Source organism: Aythya fuligula, chromosome 2, assembly GCF_009819795.1.
Source record: "Aythya fuligula isolate bAytFul2 chromosome 2, bAytFul2.pri, whole genome shotgun sequence".
Classification (NCBI taxonomy): Eukaryota; Metazoa; Chordata; class Aves; order Anseriformes; family Anatidae; genus Aythya; species Aythya fuligula.
This window is the reverse complement of record NC_045560.1, coordinates 18,461,069-18,480,309: the sequence shown is the minus strand read 5'-3', so window position 1 is coordinate 18,480,309 and position 19,241 is coordinate 18,461,069. Positions and strand designations below refer to the sequence as shown.

General features: G+C 41.4%; 1 protein-coding gene across 2 annotated transcripts in view; it reads right to left on the bottom strand.

Moving 5' to 3' along the window:
- Window positions 1–18,429, bottom strand: part of ARHGAP21 (Rho GTPase activating protein 21) — an 88,310-nt gene extending 69,881 nt beyond the window's left edge. For both annotated transcript variants that reach the window (XM_032180895.1, XM_032180896.1), the window contains exons 1-2: window positions 18,312–18,429; window positions 2,205–2,387 (exon numbers count right to left, since the gene is read on the bottom strand). In XM_032180895.1, the coding sequence (XP_032036786.1) occupies window positions 2,205–2,387; window positions 18,312–18,395 (267 nt within the window). In that variant the 5' untranslated portion in view covers window positions 18,396–18,429. The remainder of the gene's footprint in view (window positions 1–2,204; window positions 2,388–18,311) is intronic.
- Between the last annotated feature and the right edge of the window lie 812 nt (window positions 18,430–19,241).

Here is a 19,241-nt window from a genome sequence, read left to right as displayed (position 1 = left end):
TACAACAGGAGGCCTTCCCCAAGGTAAACAAAGACCTCTGTGCTGATCTCCAGGGAAAGCCAGAGCATCAAGTTGCCACTTGAAATAACGAAGGCTGTGACAATGAGAAACTTGTAGGGGATTGAGTAACTGGCTGTTGTGTACAGCTTTAATTTCCAGCTGTAACCTCTACCTTACATCAGAGGTAACCGCATGCATTCTCTGATGTAAGGAAGGGACAAGGTTGCTAGACGATGTAAGGCAGTCATAAAGCCAGATCAGAGTTCCTATTATTATACATGTACTACCAAAAAAACAAAAGGAGCACCTCCTCCTCCCAAGACCCTTACACTTTTGATCAGTGAGAAAAGAGAGATGAATTCTTGAGCTTAGAATCAATGACAGAGTCTACAATTAGCCAGTAACCAATATGATCTTTGTTCAAGTAGTAGTGGCACAGAAATCAGATTTGCCTTATAGAATCAGGCTGACAGTAAATGGAATTCATTCTTTACATATCTTAGGTACATAGACATCCATAAAAACCACCTTATTAAGACCCAGAAGTAATAATTTTGCACATCTGTTACCTTCTCTGCCACCTCATGGACATTAAAAGGAAGAAGAGAATATAATGGTTCAGGTCAATTTACAGAAGTGCTTACCAGGGCTCTGTGCAAATGAACCTCATAATCCTCAGAGGTAACTGAATGCCTGAATAAAGGTATTACATCAATCCAACAACCCCATGATTTTCTTTTCAAAAACCATCCAGAAAAGGGGAAACGAATTACCCAGATTCTGCCATACCAAAGGAGAAACTCCTGCAGGAATAGAGGGAGCTAGAACTTCAAGACACATTCAAGATTTACAGGTATAACAAGCTCACTGTTGTATTGTTTGGGTCTCTGTCTCAGGAACCACCGGATGAGAATGAGAAGACAATGGATGACATTGCCTCCCTCCTCCCCCCCAATGTTATTTGCTCTCCCTTGTGTGTATGTCCTTTTGCATGTGGAAACAGTATCATCTCTATCAGTAGATCTCTGAGAAATTCAGGAGAAAACCTATCTAATCACTTCTCAGTTAAGGAGTTGAATCCTGCTCATGCTGTCTACTTTTACCTAGAATGCAAATATGGGTTATCAGGAGACGCTAATAAGTGCACGTACTCATCTGTGCAGCTCAGCTAAGGCTTCCCCACTCTCCTTCTTCTTCACATTGGAATTTAATCAGGGATTGCTCTTGGCTGACTCTCCGTAACCCATGTTGAAGAACAGAAACTTTGGGATGACCTAATACAGCTAATAGTCTCATTTACAGTTAGCTTCAGTGACTCTGTGTTAAGGGGAAAAACGCTGGGTCCGCGTGCCTGCTTGTAGCTGAAGTTTACTGGAAAAGTGTACTAACTTTCCCCTGGAATTTTTTTTTCTTATAGCGACTGAAGATAAGCAAAAAAAGACAACTTCAGCTAAAGACACAATTAGAGACACACAAATCAATTATCTGTCTGAAATGAGCATGAAGTTTTGAAACTCATTCCCCCATCTTAACATCAATCTCTTTCTCTGCCTAACTGGCAAAGCAAAAACAAACAAACAAACAAAAACCTCAGAGGTAGGGTGTATCATGAGAATTCTCAAATTTGATTACTTTAAAATAAGCAAATGTTATTTGAACTCACTAGAATAAAAAACCCCTTCTCGATACTCAAATCTCTATTCCACAGACTTCTCAGTGCCAGGCACTACAGCAACTTCCCATCGGTTCAGTCATGTAGGGAAATGCACACAACCTTTAAACGAGGCACACTGATTAGCTGCTTAACATTTTAAAATGCTTGCTTTAAATAAAACCTATAAAGTATTTTAACACAACTTCTTATTAAGTTCAGAAAGTTGTTCTTCAGTATAGACTGGTATATATTTGTCTCTTGACTAAATGGGAACTGTAAGAGTCTTGTACTTTTCAGCAGAAAGAACAAAGTATAGAAAAAAAATCCTCTTTCTAACATCCATCAATTTTAGGATATTCAGAAACTATGGCAAACTAATTTCTTTTTCCAGGCTGTTCTTTTAGGACAACGGTATAACAGATTTCAATTCTGGAGAGTGAAAATAAAACAAAAAAATCAACAACTCATGCCCCTTCCTTAGAATATGCAATTTAAAAGGTATACGAATTAGTAACACTGGCTTTAGGTAAATGAATAAATAGTCACTTACTTTAAAAGAAAACTGAACTGCAGATTCTGGAGGGTAAACTATGAAGTGTCTTAAGGTGAAGCCAAAACCCTGAGATGTCCTCCTTAACACGACAGTTTTTGGACCAGGCCAAGAGAAAGTTTCTTCTTCCTCTGATGGTGATATAGCTTCACTCTGCTCTTTCCCATCTTTATTTTTTGATGCCTGAAAGAAAAGAGAGACACAAAGATACCAAATGTAAGTTATAATTTGGGTATTTTTAAAAGCATTCTTGTGCACCTGAAAAATGTTCAATAGTGTAAAGGCTGAAATGAACCTCAAGCAATGTGTACAGCATGGATTTTATTTGCTTCCTAGTTTACTTCGATATAAATTATGCTTTCTTTTTGTCTTCTGGGACTCCATTTCTGGCCACACATTGCTCACAGGCATACAAAGACACCAGCTCCTTTTCCTGACTTCAAATACAGGCATGATTTTCTCAGCTAGTTACTCCTCACTTAAACAACTGAAATAACTGAAGAATGCACAAAACTGGTTCGGCTTCTTTATTGAGATGCACTTTTTCTCATCTTTGACTTCACCTGTTTGTTGTTTGGTGTGTTTTTTTCCCACCCTTAGCTACTTTCTCTGAACATTTCAGTATTGTAACACTGCATACGTATGTGAAAAGGCCTGATTTCCTACTACAGTTATACTGCAATCCCAGCTCTTCATCAGAAACAAGACATTTTGTTCCTTTCTTAAGGGTAATTCTATATATCCATGACTCAGAAATATATGATTATGAAAAAATATTTTTATTATTAAAAATATTTGTCTTCTCAGCCTTATATGAAATCTTTCATTTTAAAGTGCATGCCACATCATTCATAAAATCCGAATCAAAAGCTGAAGACATACAAAGAGAGCATGCAAAACCCTATGACCCTCCTCTAAATATTCTAGTTCAACGATGCGTGAAACAAATTTAGATACCAGAGCCTATAGCCTATTCACAAGGTATTCAAACAGAAATAATAGTCTTCTTGTCCTTCTGTAGCTCTGCTGCTGGGGCTCAGCAACTGGCTGATACGTGTCAGAATTTACTGCTTGGTTTTCTTCCTGGGCTGCTCCAAAATAATCCCTTACAGCTGGGATTTGAAAAATGCAGTAGTGCTTATTGGTAAGGTGGGCCCAGCCAACTCCAATCGATGCCTACAGAAAACACGAAGCATTCTGACTTCACCGTGATAGCAAGGGGTGTCACGAGGAAACTTCTGCAGGAAGGACAGCTCAGAAAAGCCCTATTTTGTTTAGAGCTGCAGGGAGGCCAAAGAAATACTACTCAGTGCTTCGAAGATCAGCCTCCCTGCCTCTGATCGTCCTGTGCTCAGGGAGGAAAACCATACAGATGGCGAAGGGTCTTGGTGCTGCAGCCACGCTGAGAAATGCTTATGGAAACCAAAACTGGGAGAATGCAGAGCAGCCCCACGGTGCTCTGCTTCTCTGAACAGTCTCTGAACCTCTGAACACGAAGGATTATTTTCAGATTTTTGGAAAGAAAAATGTGAAACTCAGTCTCAGCCGAGTCGATCACCGAGTCCTTGTCAATCACCTTCGTTCATGTTTTGAAGCACTCGTGTAAAACAGAAAAGACTGAAATGAGGTGACTGATGAATGAGAAATTAGGCTGAGCTGTGGAACTGCCAAGGCTGGCTTTAATTTAATCTTTACATTGCTTGAACTTTAAGTTAAATGCTACATAACCCTTTAGCCTGCCTACAAGGTCAGTTATTGAGGTGTTTCCCAGCAATCTCATCAGCTTCTGAACGCTTTCTCATTTTTGCACATACGTTCTCAGTCTTCCATTCTCATGACATGAGTGGAAAATTGCACAATTAAAAATGATGATTTCCATCCCATTAAAATGGCAAAACAAGTAGCTCCCAATAAAAACTATTGGCCTCAACACCATGACGACAGCAACTTCCTCTATTAAGTGACAAGCAAGCAGAAATCCACCTATTTACCCCTTCTCTGCAATCATTTTTTCTCTTTCATTTTTATAGACAACACTTGGAGACATTTTGAACAATCAAAAAAATAATAATAAAGGTATCACACAAGATAAAAAAAAAAATAATAAGCAAATATCTGTCATTAAGGATATGTAAACAGCAAACTTAGAGAATCATTCAGGATGGAAAAGACCTCTAAGATCACCTAGTCCAATATTAACCTAGTCCTAAAGTCCACCACTAAAACCATGCTGCTCAGTTCTACATCTACACGTTTCTTGAAGACCTCCAGGGATGGTGACTCAGCCTCTTCCCCAGTATTTTACATCCCTTTCAGTAATGAAATTTCTAATATCCAACCTGAACCTCTTCTGGTGCAACTTGAGGCCATTTCCCTTCATCTTATCACTTGGTGCTCAAGCAAAGAGCCTGATCCCCACCTCACTAGGGGCAAAGACAAAATGTAGCACTGAAAAGCAGAGGACTTTTTTTTTTTTTTTTTTCCCCTGATAAAAGCCTCCCTGATTATCCTAAAGGTAGTTGTGGTGGGTATGACAACTGATCACTGTGGTTTACTTACAGATCTGCTGTAACCTGGGATCAAAATGCAGCCAAACCTCCCTAGGTCTGAGGGGTGGGAGACACAGTATTCATTTGACTCATGTGAGAAACCACCTCTCTTTCCCCTGCAATTTCAAGTGAACTTTTCTCACTCAGGCAAGTTGCTGAACTGACAGCTCCCCATAAACACCAGTATTGCACTGGCAAGCCAGTGTTTCCTGAAAGAACGGGCCAGAAGTTAAAGGTTATCATCATGCCATCCTTGGAGCGCCCGCGAGGGCTGCCAACAGTTGAACAGAAAAGGCCAATATTAATAAGAAATGTGGGACGTGGTCAGTGACAGCAGCTCCCAGCCGCCACGACGAACAAAAAGGAATCTGAATTACAAAGAAGAGAGCCAACATCTGTTGAGTCACCCCGTGAATGGTCCAACCACAGCACGCCCACCAGCAATATCCCTTGCCAGGGACGGCTTGAAAAAGGAACAAGCAAAGTTTTCAAAAGCACAAACAAAACAAGGGTGCAAGACAGCAGGCAAGAAACAGATGATGTTTTGCACAGGCAAGAATGTTACTGAAAGCAGGGATCCTACGTGGTATTTCTTCTGAGCCAAAAGTGATGGTAAGCCAGTTACAAATACGTAGATACCTCCTATCCTTGAGGTGATCTGTCTTTAGAGGAGACTGACATGCATTTCAAGAGAAATACGTATGCTTTATTTTCATTTCACACAAAACCTAACAAATGAAAGATTGTTTTGCTGTGTTCCTTACTAAAGATGTGGATGCTTCATTCAGTAAAACACTGAATCTCTACAGATTCAACGTTCAACGTGAAAGTCAGAACGCATACAATTAAGTTCAAGGACTGAAGAATCCCAGGCTACTAAAAATGATTCAAGCATCATTTCCCCCAGGATTGCTTCATATGAGCTTTTTACACAAAGTATCTCAAAACATCATTTCCTGTTACAGGCAATTACAAGGACATATAGCAGATGCTTAAACACACTATAAAAAGCATACTGTGCTTTGAATATTGCCTTTAACCCTGTTTTTCCGAGCGATGAAAGCATCCATGAAAAATCACACGGCACCTGAAAGAAGCGCATGAATCACCAGGAGCTTAGCACAGTCTATAGAATTATGTAAAAATGGTAAATCTGATTATTTACAAACATCAGTGTTATGTCGAAATAAAAGTAAATCTCAAAACAGCAATTTCTCATTTTATCGGTCTTAAAAATGAAATAGAAACACACAACTTGCATGGCCTCCAAAGCCTCTCTCATTTTCTGTCTTCTAAGCAATTTACAGCCAGATCTGTATAAATAACATCCTAAAAACAGTTCAGTCCAATGACAGTCGTAAGCAATTGCAACACAAACTATCAGTTGTCTTCTTGGCTGTCTAAACAGATAAATAGGTATGCTTTGAGCTCTGAATACTATCTTCATAGATGAATAATAGGGAACATAATAAATAATTATACCTTGAGCTATCGATCCTTGAAAAAACATGAAAAACAATTTAAAGTTGGTGTGAGTAATGTGAATCACTGAATCACTCCATTTTCATGCATATTTTACCTTTGTATTTGGCAAACAATTTCAAAATTATTTCTCAAGTCACTTAGGACTGGCATTCACATTTACTCTAGTTATTAGGGTTTAACTTTTTTCTCTAATCATCCAGAACACTTCACAAATAAATTATGTAAATAAAAATCTCATTGCAAGTGTGTTTGCCAAGCTACATTTTCTGAAGCCCAAATCTTTATTAAGAAAAAAAAAAAAAAAACAAGAACACCAGACTGACTGGTGGAGTCACCTCCCAACAGCTCGATAAACACAAGTCGCCTCCTGCTTCAGAAGGATTTCACCACGTTCAGCTACCAGCTCGTCTACCAAGAAACGTGCTGCCTGAAGCAGCAGCTTGGCTAGATGTGTGTGTGCTGAACAGAAAATGGGTTGGTGTCACCTGATTTTCCTGATTCAACAGCCATCAAGCAGTATTTTTTTTGATCACCATTGACATAAGCCAGAACCAAAAAGGATCTTGCACATTATTAAGCCCACAATTGCCTTGATACAGTGAGAGGATATTCCAAATGCTATAATAAATGCTGGGCTTGCTTAGAAACAGTGGTATTTCTTGCATCAGGTCATTTATTTGCCCTATTTTTTTGTAACCAAGTAGCTATCATTTAGCTAACTGCCCTATTACACCTGCAATTTCAAAGAAAAAAAGATTTTTCTAGCAGTTTGATCTTATTTATGTGACAGAAAGTGTAAAAAGTCTTTTAAAAGGTAACAGGGGAGGGAAAAAAATGGTTCTTTTCTGGCTAAGACTAAAGAACAGAAGGAAAAACTATGGGAAGAAAATCTTGTTATCCACAGAACGATGGGAGATTTCACTGCAAGTCAGGCTTTCTTTCTTTAAAAATCAGATTCTTCCAGTGACGATTTTCAAACGAAATTATAACAAGCCACTGACCCTTTTAGTCTCAGCCACGCAGAGAACTTCAAATCACTTTGATAGAAGCCGACAAAAAGTTGCATGAAGATCTCCCTCAAAAAAATAGTTCTACTTTTCTGGTACATCCATCTGCTCAGAAATAATGAAGCAAAGAACTGTATTCATGCCCAGAGGACATCATGTTCCCTTTACCCTTGATCATCTTCTGTAGTCAAAGAACTAGGCTCCTGCACGCAAGAGATCTCAGGCAGAGTAAAAGCTCAATCCACTGGAGAACATGTGGTTCCCTGGACCTGCGATGCCAGGTTAACAGTTGGACTCGATGATCTTAGAGGTCTTTTCCAACCTAAATGATTCTGTGATAGGGGACAAATACAACCCCCAAAATACACAGCTCCTGGGCGTTCCTGAAACAGCACTAATAAGTAAATTATCTTAGAAAGACAAGTGTTTAACACAGAAGGTTATACAACTTGTCTTTGAGATCTGTCATCTCCACCCCCGTTTGCAGTACAGGTAGGCATATCCAGCACTCGAAAAAGAAGCCAGACAATTATTTATACCCATACCACCTCTAAAGCAGCCATACTTATACATTTTTCACACTATGGGTAAATTCAGGCAGTACTCCATTAAAACCACCACTGCTCTGAGAAAGGCTTGTGGCCAGACACAGAACAACTGTGACAAGCGTTGGAGGCGTAGGCTGAAAGCTCTTGCTGCTCTTCACACAAAATCACAAGCTCTATGCCTTTTGACTGCTGAAATGAGGACTGCAAGTGAAGAGGTTTGGCAAAGAGTGAAAACATCAAAATCCATGATCACATTCTGAACCAGTCTCAACCCGTGGCAAGATAAGATACTTCTAATGTTTTTTAACCCAACTGGAATGTAAAAATAACATTTTATTCAAAAGTAAATCATTCTCACTGAAAGGAAATTAATTACTAATACAAGGTTGACACCTCAAGCAAATTCATCCTCCCAGTATCAGGAAATAGCTTTGTCCTTGAAGCAAACAAATGAGTTCAATCGCTTCCAGCCTCAGCAACACATTCATCTCTTCACTGAAAAATCCCTGCAAAGACATGAGCAGGAAAACCAGAACGCAGAAACCCCAACACCTACATAACTCCAGTCCTGCATGTCAAACACGCACTTGTCCTAACTTCTGACTTTAGTACTAGACAAAATCCTGCAGTCTTCCCCCTAAACAGATAAGGAAGGATGTTGGGGAGGACAGATGTTCAGGCAGGAAATGGAACTTGGCAGCTTGTGGACTGACGTCCTGTCCTCACGTGAGTCTTCCATTGTTTTCTGTCCTTGCAAGGTAAGCTACAAGGTGTAACCATCAGCATCTCCAAACCCACAGTGGTGGCAGGAAACGTGTCTCCCAAACTAGTCTGACATAAGACATCGCAGAAATCTGAGATGCATCACCTTAGATGCTAGCTAAGGCCAAAAAAAGGCATCTAAAATTAAAAAAAAAAAAAAAAAAGATTATTTTTTTTTTTTTAATATTTAATTGATGTTTTTCTTAACAGCTACACACACTACAGACTTAAGAAACCTTAAGCTGAACTCCAAAGATACCCACAGTCTTCTATGTGGAATGCCAGCTTCCTTCTTTACTAACACCAAAATTAGACTCTGCAGTTTATTAATGAATCATCCCAAACACTTCAGTATTTTGAGTGTCCAACTAGAATGTTCAGATTTGCATGCTACCTCAAAGTTACCCTTCTATACACACAAGCAGTAAGAAAATAAATAAATAAGTACATATATATATACACGTATGATTACTAAATAGTGATTAATTGACATATACAATTATACAATTAAGCTTAGGGCAGATGCATAATAAACATGAGTTAGTTGCATCTACCTGCATGTGCATCTCCACAGGGCTTCTCTCTGCAGGTACCCAGACATCAAGAGACAGGTTTGAGGCTAGAAACAAGACTGTGTATGTAAAGCCACTGTCTTAAATACTGCTTTTTCAAAAATAAAAAAATAAAAAAATAAAAAAAAACCATCAGCACATACAATAAACTTGCATAATTGCTGACATTTACTATATACCGACTTGTACTTTTTAGTAACACTCAAAGTAGACGTGACTGCAACATAGCAGCCTGGAGTGAAAGTAGTTCAGGATGAACAAGTCTTTATCTACAGGAACGATACTGTAACAGCATAATCAGCAGCAACTGAAGAGCTGAGCAGCTTGAGGCACGTAAACATACTGAAGCACAAAAGAGGAAAGCTCTTCTTACACGAGGACATCCCTCAGTCCTGCTCCATGTTCGCAGAACAGGCCATGAGGAGATGGAGCCCACCCAACACACAGTGCTGGGCCTAGTAAGAAGTTCAGCAAGAGATACTCGAAGGTACCTGACTCCATCCTGTGCATTTTAGTGCTATATGTATTTAAGAAAGCTGCAGGAAGGACTCAGATGCCCAATGAGAGTAATGCCGAGCCTGTTTCCAGCAGGTACCGGGAGAAGGCTGTCTTGCCACGAAGCACCTGAAACTGGAAATGAAGATGTAAACAAGCCCTCAAAGCTCAAATAATCAAACAGCTGCAAAACTGCTCTCACCACAAGAGAAAAAAAAAAAAAAGAGATGTGGAGATAAATGGAGCATGAGTCATCACATGCAACTGTTAGTAAACAGCACTCACAGAGGTAGATAAAATCAGCCCAGACAGGGCCTTCTCTTCAGGGCAACTGCTAATAGCAAAAGACAGCCTGCTTTTGGAACTGGGAGGCACAGCTCTTCTTTCACAGAAGCTATTCATGAAGGAAAAAAAAAATAATGAAAAAACGGCCTTCAGAGCATGACTTCTCCAGATCACGGCTTGGAGAACGTGTGTCCCCAGGGGACCCGCTCATCTTTTACAGGCGGAGTGCAGGATGGCCGCTGAGGCTCCCCAGCACCAACACTGCTCCTGAGGAGAACGCAGGAACTGGGAAGGCCAGCAAACTCAACCAGCTCTCCAAAACGAGATCTGAACCTTTTGTGACTCCAGACAGTTATTACAAAGAATGGTGTCAGTCCAACCAGGAGAACAAAACCAAACTACTAGGAACTGGAGGGCAAAGATGGGCAATGCCGTTTCTCATGCGCGCCCCTCGCCTGGCCTGGGCAGTCGGGCCCTGAGCAGTGACCAGCAGGGGTGAGGCAGTCTCTGTGGGCAGACGTCCCCCACTCAGCCTTCCTAAGGGTCTTGCTGATGGCCATAAGGAGCTGAGATGCTTCAGAGCAAGGCAGTAAAGATGCAAGGAGCACTGCAGAGAGTGAAGGCCTGGCAGGCAGGCCACCTGCAGGAGCCAGGCTCTGTTGTTTCAATGTTCTGCCCAGGTGGCCACAGCGACAGGTCAGTGCTGGGGGAACAACCAGAGCCAATTCAGGTATTTGCTATGGGACAGCCCTGGCAGCAAACCTGCCACCTCCTTCTAGGAACATGAACCCCACCCAGACGAAGTATCGGGCCTAGGATAATCCTTTAATTCACACTGAAGGCCGTGGCACCTGCCTGCAGCAGAGATCAGCAGCACACCACACACACTTGGAAACTTCTCAGAAGTGAATGACCCAACCTAATAAAACACATTAGCAATGTCCTCAAACCAAGGCCAGGTGAGGAGAAAGGCTCAAGAGAGCAATATACGACAGCTCCAGTAGCATGAAGGAAGTGGGAAATCTGCAACCCTTCAAAACCAAAGCCTGTGCCAGCGCAGCAGATGGCTGCTCGCACAGGGAAGGAGACATCGCCGCTGCCGTGCAGCGTGCAGAGCTGCTCTGGGTGGAAGGAGACGGACAGACAGACGTCTGCTTCTGTGTACTTCTGTAACTGCCACTGCAGTAAGCACAATCAAAGGAGAAATAGCATTTTTGAGAGGATTTCAGTCCTCAAAAAGGTCGAGGCACACACCAAATAACAAACAGTAAAAACCCCCACACGTGCAGCTCGTTCCCCAAGCTGCAGTTTGCCTTACTGTGCTCTACTGCTCACAGAAGGCTGCTCTGCGAAGCAAACAGTTGATGCTTATGTCAGTCTCATCCCTACTCCGCAAGACCTGGAAAGCAAAGCTAAAGGCTACCTGCAGCAACCTCTGCCTTTCTCCCTCACCTTAAAATACTCCCACATTTAAATCAGTTTTTCCCCCCTGAGATCCAATACAGGAAAACAAGAAGGGTCGGAGGAAGCCTGTAGCTGAAAAACTCCATCTTCTCCATTTGAAATCAAGTCCCTCCATTGCAACACATAAATAACTAGCTTTACGCTGGCAAAGCACTCAAGGATGCACGGACACGTGACAATCTGAAAAAGGATGATCACCAAAATGGCACTTCTGTTAACCGAAAAGTTCTCAGTGTGCTGTTTTCCTGGCTCTGGATTAAATGCAGCAACACCAACTGGCTCTAAAGGGAGCCCAGCTGGGCCTACTTGCTTGAATGAAAGGAGCACGCAGCTCTCCAGGCCAGGGGAGATCCAGAAACAGTTTTCCTACTTCACAGCAGGGAGAGCACAACCCTACTCACTCTGGCTAGAGCTGAACTAGCATGTTATGCAGAGCAGGCTCTGGTTTTCTTGTACAAAAGTTCTGATACCTGGATTTTTTTGTGCTTTTTTTTGACTTCACCAAGAGCAAGATCAGGTTTGGCATGACTAGTGCTCCATCGCAGCTCAAGCTTGACTCAAAACTTCTGCAGTTAGCACCTAGTGTCTTCATTACCTAGATGAACACAAACTAACTATCTGATGAACACTAACTATCCTCCTTTAAGTATCAGACACTTGCAAGTTTAGCACTTAACTAAAGGGTTTTAATTTTAACACGCACATATACACACTACAAAAATATACCAAATTGTGTGTGCATCCATATAAATATATGTATATGTGGAGATATATATATACATACACATTTGTAGTAGCTTTTCCATGTTGTAAAACAATAATGCTTTAACTACAATCTTTTCAAAACCTAATTAAGTCCAAATAAATGCATTTAGCTCATACTTTCCACAATTTCAAGCAATACCACCAAGAAGCAGAGGCAAAATACAGGGATTTACTTCACGGGACTGAGATGCAAACTGTTTCCACGTTGTTTTTGCTCATATCTTGCAATTGGTATTTAGAATAATATATGTAAACACACAGTTTATAGTATTAAATGTAGGCAGAAAAACATTAAAAACAAAAAAGAAATTGAGAGCTTCCTTGTTTTCTTACAGGCTCATTAGCAAAAGCCTCCCCTCTTAACAGCTACATCCTCCTTAAACTGGAAAGAAAGGAAACATCTGCAGGGCTGGTAGCATAACAGCAAAATGTCATGTGATCTTAATTTAGCTAAATCAGAGCTTTTCCTTCTCTACTTGTTCTGCCCCTGCTTGTTAAGAATAGGAAATGCTTTGTCCTTACCTTAAGAGTCTGATCTGGAAATATCAGAGACAGGAGACTGAGAAAGCAAACTTTCTTAGTGTCAAAGCAATGTTTGAGGTTACTCCACTCATGATAAAAACTGTCCTGGTAGTCTGACAGCAGTGATTGAGAGCGGTTGCACAGTCACAGCCTGTCAGCGGCTGCCTTACGCTGCTTCGTTCAGCCTAGGGGAGCTTTCTGACAGACCCAAGACCACAAGCCGTCCACAACCCTCTCCGCTTCCTACAAATGGGGAGAGAACAGTAAGTTCTCTCATTGCCAACATCCCCAGCCAAGTGTGTAACTGCACAATTAGGAGCTAGCTTGGACCACGTTTGTATACTCTTTTTGCTTTCTGGACTAACGCAGACTTTATCAGACACACCGCATACCAGATAGTTTTCACTACGTTTTCACCAGGCTCTGTTATGGCATACCTATTCACACACGCTGAATAGTTCTGCAGAAGCTCTTAAGAAAAACGAAATCACCGCAGAGGATAAAACCTGATTCACTCTGAGCCCATTTCAATAATCAGATGCAGCACAGCGTTGAAGGCAGCCATGAAACCACCTACACACTTCCTCCAGCTCACGCTGTTTCTCCTTGCCGTACCCAGGGGCTATGGCTTGGTGAAACAAATCGTCAGCTCTGCCAGGACCCTGTCTAAACCAGCCAAGAGAGCACCCGTTTTTCCACAGCCTCTCTGCCCCTCCAGCAAACCTCTGGACTTGGACTGGGCTACTCCATGCTGCAGCTATAACGCTGAGCAAGGGCTTTGCTTTGTGGGCTCGGCGGTGGGACAGAAACACACCTTACGCTGCTCTCTAATGCAGGTATGAGGCTGATCTTCTCAGAGGAGCTACTGATCTTTCCAAAATAAATAGACTCATTCGTGCTTTAAAGATAGGAAATCAGAAGACTAGCTGCACCACTTCGTCTGCATAAATGCATTGTTGTAACTGCTGGTATCCCAAGTAGTTCAGGCTTAAGATCTGAACACCTTCAGCTTTGCAATGCCGCAGTTTTACTTAGAATTTTGTTTCATGTGCGACATGAATGTCTGACCTGCCCCATGCCAAAAGGAAGCCATTGGAAGATCAGGGAATTGACCCGCAATGTCAAAATGCAGATTGTCACCCTAAATATAGCAACTCACTTCCATTTCAGATTCAGTCCTGCTGGCAGAAGATTTACCTCGTCTCATGGGAAGAGTTTTAAGAACTGACTTGAGGGAAGAACTACTCAGATCAAGTCTAAACTTCCTAAGAAAGATTTAATACAGAGAACACAGCTCAAAAACACCACAAAACTTGTAAGGCAACGTTTCAAGATTCTTTACATCCCTGAATACACAGCTTCCCCCCTCAAAAGCAGCCACCTCTAGATATATAGTTAAAGCTACGAGCTTTAACACTGGGTAAATACAGAAAATAATAAATTCCTGCAGGCACAAACACACCGCTTAAATATAATCCTGGTCCCATGTTTTAAGATATTTGAATACAGTATATAATGCACAAATTAACACACTGCTAGTATTAAAAGCCTTACACTCAGAATGAAAAAGGTTTGTGCATAAATCAGCAAATGTAGATGCAAAGCTACATAACTCGTGTTAAAATATTTCCAAACTCTAAATTTGTAATCTGCTGCGCATATAGGACAGAAAAGCAGCTTTTTCAGTGAACAATTTAATTTACTAAGATATAATACTTAGAAAGCTGCTTAAAAAAAGACTGTGAAGTCATTAACTTGAAAAAAAAATCTGAAATCTGTATGTCAACAGAGATGAGGTATCACTAAGAGGATAAAGAGGAGAAAGTTGTCCACAGGATTTTCAGTTTAGCTGCAAATCCAGCAGCTTTCAGACATTGCCTTACCGTGCGATCATAAGCAACCTGAGTTATTTCCTCACAGTTTGCAGCGAACATGTCAGTAAGAATGGCAAATGCCAATGACTAAATCCACATTTGTATCTGTCTGGAGAACGGGGTGGAGGGCAGTGGGGAAATCTATTTTAACAAAAATTCACTTGCTTTTTTAAGAACTACTTGTCCTTGCATGCCTATTACTACGGCTTGAATTGCTCACTGTTGCTGAGTTACTTCCCCATAGTTGGGAACATTACAAATGTTTCTCCAACAGCAGCGTGAATTCCCACAGTGAGTAAAGCCACCAGCTATTTCCTGCAGTGATTTTACACCTTTTACTCAACAAAACTGAAAACATTACACCCTGCACTGCTATGAGACGAGATTTTTATCATATTCCCTCCCTCCCCAAGGCAGGAGATAAACAGAGGAGTACAATAAGATAACATATCACATTTCTAAACTGTTATCAGCTGCAAGTATCTGAAAGGAATGCAACCACCTTTGTTATTTCATCCTCCAAGTGACATATTCAGAAGACTGAAAAGCTTTTTTTTTTTTTTTTTTTTTTTTTTAAATGTTATCTGAGATTCTCCAGAGGAAGGGAATAGCTGCAGTGCAGCAGCTGATGCAGTGCTGCTGCGTCCTCGGGCTTGAAGGCGCTGCGATCGCTGAGCCTGCACTGCACCGTCTCATTCCCGTACAGTGCCATACAGAAAAAGGCTGTGATAATGAACTCCAGTTAAAGCAAAATTGAAAAGATCTTGGCAGCTAGAATGCCACAACATACAAACTTATTTCTAAAAGACTGTGTTGATGTCAGTGGAAGCTCCTCCAAGCCCAGCAGCTTCAATGGCCAGGCACTCCATGCAAGGGAACTGTGTGACCAGCTGCGAGTTGATGGAACTCTGCAGATCACCTGCCTTTGGCTGAGAAACCTGAGATGAAGTATTCAGATGGCTGAAAGCACGTTATTGTCACTTTTAGAGGCTAGGATGCAGCAATAAAATAAAGAAAACAGTACGGCAGGCATTGGTCAGGTAGGAATTTGGAGCCCACAGGGACCTGGGAAGACCTGCTCTCCTCAAACCAGATTAATCATCTACGACACTGCTGGGGCAGCCTCTGTGACCCCACGTACACATCCCCACATACAGATACAAGCTTTCTACCTGCTGCTCCTTGCCTATTTCTCAGTCTGCATTCATGCTGAAGTTCTAGATGGCCCATGAGACTCCCAGTCTTTAGATCTGTCCCATGTTCCACCAGACCACCACTGATAACACAGAAAAGCAGACATGTCACTACTCCGCAGGAACAGATTTTAAGAAAGATGGGAAGTAACGAAGCTGTCCCAGAAAGATGAAAATCTGCAATTAATCCAGTTTGGCTTTGTACTCATTACTGTGAGACGAGAAGGCTTCTGATTTATTATTCATGGATCACCCTGTGAAAGCCACATAGCCAACAATCCCAGCCAAGGTCTGGGCTAAAAGCTGACATTTTTCATTGAAGAACACGATTTCTGACTCAGATTTCTAATTTAGTCCTGACCTCTGCATGTTCTTTGAAAACACAACACGCTAATACACACAGCACCTTGCTGTATCTGAGCCCAAAAGGCACCTGCCTCCCGTTCCAGCAGCTCTCACGCTGCACCATGAAGTACTTCTTGTACAATCTGTATTAACACGGTGGGCATGTATTGACATTCCCGCCTCTTACGTATTTGTTCCCTTCCTGTTCTAAAAAACAAACTTTGGGAACTCCACACTGGGGGAGAGGAGCGGGGTGTGTGCCAGCAGAACAAACTAAACAACCCTGAAGACCAACTCTGTAATCTGATTCAAGAAATCATTAGCGATAAACAAGCAATTAAGCTCTTTTTTATTTTCTCCTTGGATATACGCTTCTGACAGCCATTTAGGAGGAAATATGTTGTCTCACAAGGCAAGCCTTCAGCTCAGCTCTCGGATGACAATTTGTAATTCACTCCCCGATGGTTTACTGGGGTCAGAATGGATGAAAATCACCGAAGAAGCTGCATAGCTCCTGCTAATTCAAGGACACCACGTGCCAAACTGGAGCAGTTACACCTCAGAAGGAGCTGCTAGCTCCAACTGCACAGGTCACCCACCTCCGTTCTCACCAGCAGGCTTCTCCAGCAATGCTAGGTGGGGAATTTGGAAAGCAACACTGCTGCACAAAGCACAATGCATCTCTCTCCAGGGCTGACGGTGTTCACTTCTTACGTGCACCTCAATTGGTCTCTTCTTCAGAGGTAATACCTCGTAAATGAACGAACAAATTCATTTCAAGGAAAAAAACAGCAGTAACTCACTAAAATGTGCAGTTTGCAGCTATTTGACTTTCAGGGGAAGAAAAAGAGCACACACAGCAATCATATATTCTACTTATCTAATAAAAAAAAAAGTAAAAACAAACAGTTCAGCAACATTTCTACTTTAAGCATGCAAGTAGTTTCAAGTATGTTGATCTAAGGCCTGGTTTTCTTACCAGCTTGGTATAATACAGCTTTTGGATTATGTGAAATCTGCCTTGTTGGGTGGTTTGGTTTTCTTAGCTTATTATTTTGGGTCTTAGCAGTTCATTTCAGTCTGTTACTCAAAACCAAACACACACACACAAATACACACCCAAAGTGCCCCTTTCCCTTCCTCCTACTTATGCCAAACTCATTTTAAAACTTCACAGGACTGCCCACATCATGAGCCAGGCATTTTCTTGCTTCTTGATTTCTGAAGTACAGGAAGCTATCAGCCAGGTTGAGTTTGTCTATACAGGTGAATTCTTACCTAGGTAAGCAAGCTAGATCAAACTCAGACAGGGCAGCATCTGAAAATTAAGACTGGAAGAAAGCCTCAGTTTGTCTCAACAGAACAGACTTCTTTTAACCTATAACATTAAGAAGATGACTCAAAAAAAGTGGGAATATCTGGTGGGAATATTTCTGAATCACTTGCCTCTAGTTACTGTACGGAAACTGCAACTTTTTTTTTCTTTTTTAAAGCTCTCATCTTCCCTTTAACATTGTAGAAGAACACAATAAATTCTCCTCAGTGACTAAATGTTCTGTGAAAATACGGGTAACATCTAGGGTACCCTGAAAGTAGTATTACAACAGCATAGCACTATTTTAAATCCTTAGTAAGTGGATTCTATTTACAAACAAGCTTTCAAAATCCAGGCAGTTTTTTTTTTCCCTCCAGTTATGCAGGAAATAAGTCAATTAGACTTACAGCTGTCCATATTAAGGACTAAATAACATCCTGTGGTCATTTATTTTATCCTGCATGTTCACAAAAAGTACACAAAAAACCTCCCCTCACCCTATTTTCCCTCACATTCATGATAAAGTATTTTCAAACAGCCAAGACGTTTGAGTCCCATTAAAGCTGGGGAAAAAATCAGCTTTAAATTTATTCACACTGCAGATGACCCTGGCACATCTCCCCTTTCCTGTATGCAATACATTTCTTTTTGTGCAATTCCTGAAGCAAATCTCCCTCAAAGGTCAAGACTCTACCAGAACAACCTAAAGTACTCCAAGTGTTAAAATAAAGCTTTTATATAGTTAAAAGCATGTTTTATATAGCCACTAACTCTAGCAAATGCCTTAGGACATGGCAATACTTTTAATTCTACCCTTTCCATAGGATGGGGGGGGAGGGAAGGGGAATAGATGGACTAGAGCCTTCCCCCCCCAAATAATTTATATTATCATTTTTAAAATATGTAAGGATAAGAAAACAACAGACCTGGCCACTCCAAGCACAATAGAGGTTGCATATGAAGCTCCAGTTGTGGTTGATCACGCAGTCCAAAATCTTGAACTGGGCCATGTCCTGCTATAGCGCAGACTGCTCAGACTGCTGCTGTGCTCTGACTCAGCTTTTGCTGCGTGCTGCTCGAGGATGCGAGAGCTATGCAGTAATGACATTCAGGAACAAGGACCTTCCTTCCTGCTCTGTCTCCCTTCCCACCCCAGCCATGTGTCAACTCGGCGAGATAAACTGACAGAACTGCCGAACGTTCCTCAAAACAACACTTCCGAGACTGTCAAATTATGCATTCTTGGGGGGGGAAAAAAAAAAAAAAGAGAAGAGGGAAATAAGAACAAGCACAGTTTGAGTGTACCTTTTTTGTATTTCCTTTAGTGACATTTTTTAGGATGTTCTTTTTCTTTTTCCTGTTGCTGCTGCTAACAGTCTGAATCTCAATAAATTCGAACAATAATTCATATAATAAATCTTAAACCTGCTTAGACACAGCTGCGATGATGGACACTGTGTTTTCAGGAGATCCGAAAGCTTTTCAGGAGATCCAAGCAACTTTTCAGCAGCCAGGAGAACTGCCCAAGTTTCACAGAAGTCATGGAGGTCCATCACCTTCATGTTCTTAAATGGCAGGCTCCCTTTAAACCACCAGAGTGCTGACAGCACAGAAACACCTTTAATTAATCTGCGGTTTAAACACCACAGCTAGCTAACAAACCTTTCAGAAAGTCAGACAGTTTGATGCATCAGCTGTAGCTCCAAACAATTTTAAACTAGGATGTTATTTGTTGAAAGCACGTTAGGGCCCCAAGCACCTGCTCAGTGACAAGAAAGGACCCCAGCACTGACCCCAAGCCGAGGAAGGAGCAGAAAGAGCCCTGCAAGGCAGAAATCTCAGCTTCCCCCCCAACC